Consider the following 8,984-nt stretch of genomic DNA (forward strand, 5'->3'; position numbering starts at 1 on the left):
TTTGGAACAACTTTCCCTTGCAGCCTGCTGCCTTCAAAGGAAGTTTCGACAGTTTCTGTTTCAGAATTACTCCATGTCTTTTTGGCACACATCAGTCTGAGAAATTGGCTGTTGCTGCCTCTCTTTCAGATCTGTCCTAAAAAACATTGTCATGATTGCTAATACAGCCAGCGAGTGTGCAGAGTGTAATGTGAGGGATACCTGGTGCCTTCATTTCGGATTCTGAGAATGATTGAACTTTAGGTTGTGTTAGTAAATGTTCTAAAAATTTTCTTGGTACCCATGTCAAGCCTATACCTTGTTCTCCTTTCCTTGTCACTGCAGGTGTGTGTTCTGGGTCTGCATCTGGCTAAAGAGCTCTGTGAAGTTGATGAAGATGGAGACTACTGGCTGCAGATTACTAGGAAAGTCCCTGTGCTTCCTACTATCTTTACCGCACTGGAGATCAGCCTGAGAGTTAAACAAAACCTTCACTTCACAGAGGCCTCATTACATTTACTGCTGACCTTAGCAAGGACTCAACAGGTGAGACATGCAGAGAAATGAGAGCATATAGCTATACATTTTTAATAGGAACCGTATATCTCATTATTCCGTCTGCGATGCAGCTGAACAATGATCTGTAGATAAAGGGGTTTTTTTAGAGGCTGGCAAGCAGTAGGTCCTGTACGTAGTCCTGCTTAGTTTGCCTTGTTCTCCATAATGGGATGTCTCGGATGGAAAAGCTGAGCCAGCCAGAGCAGATGTGTAATTTAGAGCAGGTACTTTCACTGAATGTATTCTTCTGCAATGCAAATTATCCCCCCCTAGTTAAAACAGCATTAAGTGTTGGAACCTGCTTTCTCATTAGTTGCAATAAAGTGTCATTTATCTATTAAAAATTCAACTTGTGTGGGGCTTTAGGTGAAAGCAAGGTCATTCCCAAGCCAGCTCTTTTCAGAGATTATGTATGTACCAAACTAGGTGATATCTAAATGAAATTCATAATACAGTTATGCAGGTTAGATGTTACTGGAAGAACAGTGTTGCTTTTCTTGATACTGAATTTTTAGCAATGTGGAAGTGTGTGTAGATGAAAGTTCTCTAAAAGGGTGGTGACAGTGCAGAGGACAGAAATATCTAATGCAAAATAAGTCTCTTCAGTCTCAGAGAGCAGACGCACATGCAGATTTTAACAGTAGTTTGTTCTGTGCCTCGCAGGGAGCAGCGGCGGTGGCTGGAGCTGGTGTCACGCAGAGTGTCTGCCTGCCCCTCCTGAGCGTGTACCAGCTCAGCACTAACGGAGCCATTCAGGTGGGTGCTCCTTCCTCCGGTGTGGGAGGGCACCCGGAGAGCTTGCCCTGCCCTGCCTTGCAGGCTGTGGGGTGGAGCAGCCACCCCTACAGACTGGTGGCTTCCAGAATGGTGTGGAGGGTTTGTGGCGTGTGGGCAGCAGTGGCAATAAGTCATTTGTATCTGATTTCTTCAGACATCTGCTTCCTCTCGAAAGTCTCTGGATGCCCCCTCTTGGCCTGGGGTCTATCGTCTCTCCATGTCGCTGATGGAGCGCCTTCTTAAAACACTTAGATACAACTTCCTGACGGAAGCACTGGACTTTGTTGGGGTCCATCAAGAGAGGATTCTTCAGGTGTGTCACATACTTCCTTCACGATGCTTCGCTTGGCTTCTGTGTTGCGATAGCAGTGGAAACATGTCAAAGTGAAGAAGCTTTGACAAGAGGCTCCTGCCTCAGAAAGATTTACAGTGGAAATAATTCAGGAGTGGCAGAAGGAGGACAGAATACACAAGCCGTGTGGTCAGGCAGGGATGACTGTTACAACACTTGTTAGAGCTGGGCAGTCACCATCTGTTCATCCTGTTCACTCCTGGGGTTATGACTTTGCTACAGGTGTTTAATGTACTTACCCAACACAGTAGCAAAAGTGAGAGTTCGACTGGAACTCACTTTGTGGCTGCCTGTTCCGGAAAGAAGAGTATGAGAGCTGTTCTTGGAGGTGGCTTCAGCTCAGCCTTGCTCAGATAATGAAAATGGCTGTGGTCAGGGTTCAGTCACCACTGGGACCAGCAAGCTCTCAAGTGCTGCAATACTGAAATACCTGTACTGGCTGGATTGTGTCAGCGCAGACGTGCTGAAGCGTCCTGTTTGTACGTAGGTGCTGAATTACCTGTTGACGAGCCCCCTCCCAAGACAAACAGCTGCCTGCTCGTGTGGCAGCACGGTTCATGAAATGAACTGACCTCTGACTGGGAATATAAAGTGCTCTGGGTCTGCCCATGTGCTGTGTGGCTGCGTTCATGAATGGATTTTCTGTCCCTAAGGGCAGATTCTCTGCATCTTCAGCTTTTTTCTTCTAGAGAAGGGAATGGGCTTTTTGTGATTTAACTGTCCTTGTGCTGATTTACTTCTCTCTGCTTTCCAGTGTCTGAATGCAGTACGGACAGTACAGAGCTTGGCCTGTCTCGAAGAGGCTGATCACACCGTTGGCTTCATTCTTCAGCTCTCAAATTTCACAAAGGAGTGGCATTTCCACCTGCCACAGCTTATGAGGGACATGCAGGTAGGAATCGGGATATTGCTGTGGATAATACGTTGCCTTGGGCCACAGGGATTTGGATGTGTTAAGAGAAACTGGCACTATATTACCTTTCTATTACTGCACTCCTAATAGGAACTGCTGTTGAGGTCATTTAAATGTCTGGTCAGTTCCTTGTCTGAATTGAGTGATGAAAGATAACTGTTGGCAACAGAGAGATGATAGCTTGGAATTCAGTTCGGGGAATTCAACATCTTACTCTCAGTTCTCACTGGCAGGTGACTCCAAGAAAATACTGAGAAATCAAGAGACTGCATTGATCCTTTACGATCACAGTGTTCTGTTTAACTGGATTTTCTAGCTTCCACTGATGGTAGTGAATAGATGGGTTTTGAGTTTTTAAGAGATTTCTCCCTTGCCTTATTTATTTCAGGTGAATCTGTGTTACCTGTGTCAGGCCTGTACCTCCCTCCTGCACAGCCGCAAAATGCTCCAGCACTACCTGCAGGTGAGGAGGATGGGGACTGTACGCCGAGCTGCCAGTTAGGAGTGTTGCATGCCCGTGCTCCGTGCTAAAAGGCAAATACTATTCAATCTTCAGGCTCCTGGATGTTGAATTGATTGTCAGTAATCCTAGTGGTGATTAGTGGCAATCATTGATAGTTAGGATTTGCATTTCTCCACAGCAAAAAAATGTATAAATAGTCTGGACTCTAAAAACTCTGTAAAGCCAGTCCTAGAGAAACAGCAGCCTGTGTTTAAATGGTGCTGTTGTGATTTTATAGCTGCCTACGCTGCAGCAAGAAGGCTGCATCGCTGTAGTACTCTGTAGTGCCATTAATTAAGCCACTTTTGACCTGGTGTCCTTGATCTGATTTGTTTGAGAGAGTGCTCTTGTTCTTGGGGAATCCTTAGATTCATGAAGTGGAGACGATGCATTGCCACTGATGTGTTACTTCAGCATGGCTAAGGCTTGGTGTGTTGATTAGAGATTCTTCTTATGGAATGTGGAATCTAAACAGCCTCTGCAGCTGCCTCCCTGCAATGCAGTGCCTCCCCTGATGCACACTAAGTGTAGATTCTCATGCTTCTAGCAGGTGACAGACTTTGGGTGCCTTATTTCCTCATTCCTTTTGTTCATGGCTTTTTTTTTTTCCCCTCAAAATACCCATCTTAGTGCAAAATAATCATATCCGTATTCAAGACTTTTTTTTTTCTTTCTCCACAGACAAAAAATGGTGATTCCCTTCCATCAAGTGTGACTCCACGAGTGCAGCGTAATCCCCAAGCCTCCTCCAAACATCCCAGTCCTGAGTCAGAGGCAGCAGAGCAGAAAGCACTGCTTATGGTGCAGTACAGCCTCTTGAAAATCCTCAGCAAATGTCTTGCTGCACTGCGCCATTTCACCCCTGATGTCTGCCAGATCCTTCTTGATCAGGTAGAGAAAGAGGAGGGATGCTGCTCCTTGAAGGGGTGGTTTCCAGCATTTCAGGTGATGTTCTGGGTCCGTATAGGGAGGAGGCACAGTCTGTCCTGCTTGAGATGATGACCCCACCACGCCTCTGCCTGCTGTCCTGCTGCACAGGGCAGGAAGGCAGGAGACAAGGAATCAGGCACTGATCAGTGTGGGAGGAAGGTTTGGCTGAACTGTTGTGTGATCTGCACAACGTTGTGTACCTATAACCTTCCTGGAGCAGACTAATAACCCAGCTAGGGTTGTGAACTACCTGAAAGGAGGTTGCAGAGAGATGGGGATGAGTCTCTTTAGCCAAGGAACAAGCACCAGGACAAGAGGGAATGGCCTCAAGCTGCGCCAGGGCAGGGTCAGACTGGCTCTTAGGAAGGATTTCTTTGCAGAAGCGGTTGTTGGAAGTTGGAATGGGCTGCCCAGGGCAGGGGGGGAGTCCCCATCCCTGGAGGGGTTGAAGGGTCGGATTGACACAGTGCTGAGGGATCTGGTGGAGTTGAGAACGGTCAGTGTGAGGTTCATGGTTGGACTGGATGATCTTCAAGGTCTTTTCCAACCTCGATGATTCTGTGATTCTGTGCTCTGGATGCCACTCTTCAGAAGAGACATCCTCTTGTTACCCTCCTGTGTTGGTGTGATGTAGTGGCTGGTCTCCAAGTGCAGAAAAGGAAGGTTTAACCCTTGATTCTGGCAGTGTCCTGCTGCTAACTTTTGGGTAGTTAACTTCCTGTGCCTCTAGGTACATATGCCTGGGTGTTTGAAAACAGTCTGGAAACAGTCATTACTTTAGTTTGCCGCTTGGTGGCAAGCTGTACGGCTTGGGAGCTGGAGAAGGTTCGTTCATGTGAGGAGAGCCATATCGTCTGAGTGTGCAGTGCTGTACAGAACGCTCTCCACTGCTCCGTCTGTGTACCTGAGATTTGGGAAATGGTCTCGTGCTTCTAGTTCTCCATACAAAAAGTGTGATACAGGGACTAGGCATTCCTGTTACTATGACAATGGCATACTCATGGCCTCAGAGGTTGCTCACTCCTCTTTCTGTTTCTCCACAGTCGCTGGACCTTGCTGAGTACAACGTGCTCTTCGTTTTGAGTTTCACCACACCAGCCTTTGATGCAGACGTCGCACCTTCCTTTGGGACCCTTCTTGCCACAGTCAACGTGGCCCTTAACATGCTGGGAGAGGTACTAGCCACTTCTCTGTTTGGGAGAGCACAGCAGTTGCAGTGGTCTCAGAGCACTCATTCAACTGATATTTTGAAGAGTAGGAGTATTTCCTCGTTTGTATCTCCTGTCTCTAATGCCTGTCTTTTCCCCTCTCAGCTGGATAAGAAGAAGGAACCTTTCCCTCAGGCTGCAGGGCTGAATATGCAAGAGGGAACCAAAACCCTCAAGTAAGTTTCTAGCTTTTTGATTTAGTCAAGCAGAACCAAGTGCTCCTCAGATCAGAACTGAGGTTTGCAGGCATTCATGTAGCTTCAGAACGGCTCACGCTGAATCCAGGGAGTTCAGATAGCCCATCAGTTCTCCAAAGCAAGCAGGGATTTTTTTGGGGAGGGTGTATGAAACCATCCCATCCTAAGATGCAGTGTAGAGAGTTGTTTGACGCTTATTTAAACATTTAAATCAGACTTCCCTGATGGCCAACAGGAGTCTCTACTCTGCAGACCATAGCTTTTGAGTATCGCTGCTTGAGCAGAAAGAGAACTGTAACAGCGTTCCCTCTTATGTACTGTGTGTGTGACATCTCTCTAAGAGTATCTGACCTTGAAACTAGAGTGTACTGACCTTTTTGGCTCCTGCTGATGTGTGTTTCTTCGCACAGGTCTCTGCTCATGTTTACAATGGAGAACTGTTTCTACCTGCTCATCTCCCAGGCCGTTCGGTACTTGAGAGACCCAGCTGTGCACCCCCGTGATAAGCAGCGGATGAAACAGGAGCTCAGCTCTGAGCTGGTAAGCAGCTTCTACCATCCTTTCTCACTGTAAATGTTTCTTGTGGGAGAAGGTCATTTGCCTTTGGCTGCCCATAGAGCCCATTCCCCAGAATGAATCAACAGCCGGGGGCTGCAGGTACCGGCGCCTGTTCCTCTGCTGCTGGCGCGTTGTGTGGGGAGGGAGAGGGGCACGTGTTTGAAAGAAGCTCACCTATTACCTGCTCCCGATTTCAGAGTACACTGCTCTCCAGCCTGTCTCGTTACTTCCGCCGTGGTGGCCCCTCTTCACCTGCCAGTGGGGTTCTTCCCTCTCCCCAAGGAAAGTCGGCCTCCAAGCTGGGTCCCGAGGGGCAGGAGCCTTTGTTTCAGCTCGTGCAGGCCTTTGTCCGCCACGTGCAGAGATAGATCCTGTCCTGCCCCTGCCTCCCTCTTCATGACGTGCACCAGAACGATTCACGTCCACTGCAGAAGGCATCACCTTTGGCAGAGCTCGCAACAAGGACTGGGAAAGGGAGGGAGGCCTGGGGTGGGCAGTGGTGTGAACCCACCTGTCAGAGCAGCAGCGAGATCCCGTTGAACTCGTGCAACCCAGTAGCAGAGTGAATGTAAGGAAAGCCGAGAGCGGCTCCTCGGTGATCAGCCCACGGGCACAGCCCGCCCGCTCCATCTGCCAGAGCATCCTGGCTGGGTACAAGTGCTCAACAGTCAAAACCTTTATTTTTATAGCTTGTACCTCAGCTGGGGAAGCTGTGGCTGGATGGAGAGAGGAGACAAACTTTCCACTGGGCATTAACTCTGCTCTTAACACAAGGTGCAATCTGCCTCTCCCTCGCAGTCAGAGTCCAGTTAAGGCACAACCAAGGGATCAGCCAGCAATTCAGAGACCATCTTTCTACTGCTATTTTTGTACTGAATGGTTCCAGGCAAGATGGTGTATGTGTGCTCACGCCTTCCCTTCACCCTGCAGTCTGTGTGTTGTGTGTGTTTCTGAAGAGCAAGGCCTCACTCAAGGTTTTTAAGTCAAAGTTCCATTGCTCCAGTCTTGCAGATTTTTGTAACTGTGCCCTATTTATACTGATATTAAAACCTTTATAGACAGCAGCTGGGTTGATGGTTTTGTGTTGGACGTAGCAGCCTGCAGCACCAATTCTGCATCTTCTGTGTCGTAGTTCTGCTGGGCTGAAGTCCCAGCTGACAGTGGTGGGAGCTGTGGCTTGGGAGTGACAATCCAGATACTGTTTGAGGCGATGATCATCAAAGCTGATTCCCTCGGCTTTCCCACACCCACTCCCTTTCTCTTACTCTCATGTTGGGGAACTCGTAGGAGGTTTTAAACAAGCATCACTATAAAATACTCCTCAGGAATGATTCTTCTGCACACGATGGTGTGGCCCACGTGCATGGATTACTCTCTGCACAGGTCCAAGCTGCTCTGCCTGTTGCAGCAGCAGGGGAGGGCGTGGGTTGAAGCTGGAAGACAGACGCTGTCTACAGTGAAGCTGCATCGTGCTGTTGTAGCTCTCTCAAGTAGATGAACAAACCCTTTAAGGTTCTAAGGCTCAATGTGTGATGGAGACAGTAAGAGAAGGTCAGTGATCATTGCTTAAAATAAAGCCTGAAATCTAGACAGACACTTCTAAGGTAAGAAATCAAATTTCAATGTAGCTGTGAGTTGGTAGCCTACCAAATCTTTCCTAAAGAGACACTTGATTGCTGTACTAGTCAGAACCTTTTTAATCTCGCTGGTTTTAAGAGACTAGAGAGAGAAAATTAGATTATCTTGCTTTGAGGGTTTGTTTTGTTTTTTCCCTTGTAAGCTTAGGTGCTGGTGATATTCTAGCACACTTGTTTGATCTGGCTTTACTTGCCCTGGAGGCTTTGGAGAGATCTAAACTGGCTGGAGCAAAGTGGTCTTAAAGTAGAAGGCAGAGGGGCTTTGATTACCTTCCAAAAACAGGTGAGCTGCTCTGACAGGAAGAGAGGTGATGTGACAGTCCTAAGCCTGGTCTGTAACCATTAACGCTTTCTGCCACAGGGGAGCTGTGAACAGGGAGATTTGAAGGTGAAGAACCGTGCAGAGGAGGCAGCAAATTGGTGCCAGGTAGCTATGGGGAGCGGGAGTAAAGCCAGAGTGCAGCACATCTGAGCAAGTTCAACAGTGCTTAGGGCTGTTACTTGATAGCTCTGGTAGGTATCTTTCCCTTTGTTACAGCTTTAGAAGTTACACATGGTGCTAATTGCTTTATTAGTGTTCAACAAGAATGGATAGAATGAGAATTGAGGGAGAAGTAATACATTCTTTTAGATACTTACTCAAGCACTAGAGTGAGAGTTTATGGCGCTAGGCCAGAGTCCTTGGTGCCAGGTAGCAAAGAACAGTGGATGCTGCTGGTCACATCTGTGCTTTAGACCTACAGCTTCACTTTAGATGGCAGCATTTCAGCCCTCAATTGTACCTTTACCTGCCCCTCGGCCCCAGAGAGATGTGGAACAGCCTTTGGCCAAGACATCTGCAGATAAGCAGCAGGAGAGCATAATCTCTGCAGAGAGCCAGTTCCAGGTAGCAATAGATTTTGCATGTGCTCTTTTCTAACACAGAGGGAGGGGAGTGCTGCTGCTGGAAAGGCAGGAACAGACTTTCTTCTGGCTGTTCAGAGGGAGGAGACACCATTTTCTGCATCATTAAGCTGCTGCTGTTTTTGCTAAAGCTGTTCTTCCTCTTTCTTTAATGCACCAGGGAGAGGAATAACAGGGAAACCAGGATGTCACTGGCCTGAGGGAAAGGTATACATCCCAGAGGCTGGAAGGGAAACAGGCAGGGGTAGATCTATAAAAGGTAGAACTGTGGTATTGGTAATCATGGCACTTGTAAAACTAACTAAAACAGTAATGTGATTTCCCCATTCCCTTTCATGGGAGTTTAACTAGAAAAACTGAGTGCTGTTGCTACACTATAGAACATTTCAGCAGCTGCTTTTCCCAGGAGTTCTTTCCAAGCTGGGTGCTAGGGACAAGGCTTTAGGATTTTAGATTAGCAGCAGATCTAG

At 47.6% G+C, this 8,984-nt stretch overlaps 1 protein-coding gene across 1 annotated transcript in view; it reads left to right on the forward strand.

Annotated features, from left to right (window-relative positions):
• The window catches only part of NUP188 (nucleoporin 188), a 29,410-nt gene extending 22,372 nt beyond the window's left edge, over window positions 1-7,038 (forward strand). The window contains exons 35-44 of the mRNA XM_074846096.1: window positions 325-525; window positions 1,201-1,293; window positions 1,469-1,627; window positions 2,421-2,558; window positions 2,968-3,042; window positions 3,763-3,972; window positions 5,055-5,186; window positions 5,325-5,395; window positions 5,827-5,956; window positions 6,172-7,038. Of these exons, the coding sequence (XP_074702197.1) occupies window positions 325-525; window positions 1,201-1,293; window positions 1,469-1,627; window positions 2,421-2,558; window positions 2,968-3,042; window positions 3,763-3,972; window positions 5,055-5,186; window positions 5,325-5,395; window positions 5,827-5,956; window positions 6,172-6,342 (1,380 nt within the window). The 3' untranslated portion in view covers window positions 6,343-7,038. The remainder of the gene's footprint in view (window positions 1-324; window positions 526-1,200; window positions 1,294-1,468; window positions 1,628-2,420; window positions 2,559-2,967; window positions 3,043-3,762; window positions 3,973-5,054; window positions 5,187-5,324; window positions 5,396-5,826; window positions 5,957-6,171) is intronic.
• The last annotated feature ends 1,946 nt before the right edge of the window (window positions 7,039-8,984 follow it).

This window comes from Strix aluco, chromosome 20 (genome assembly GCF_031877795.1).
Source record: "Strix aluco isolate bStrAlu1 chromosome 20, bStrAlu1.hap1, whole genome shotgun sequence".
NCBI classification, from domain to species: domain Eukaryota; kingdom Metazoa; phylum Chordata; class Aves; order Strigiformes; family Strigidae; genus Strix; species Strix aluco.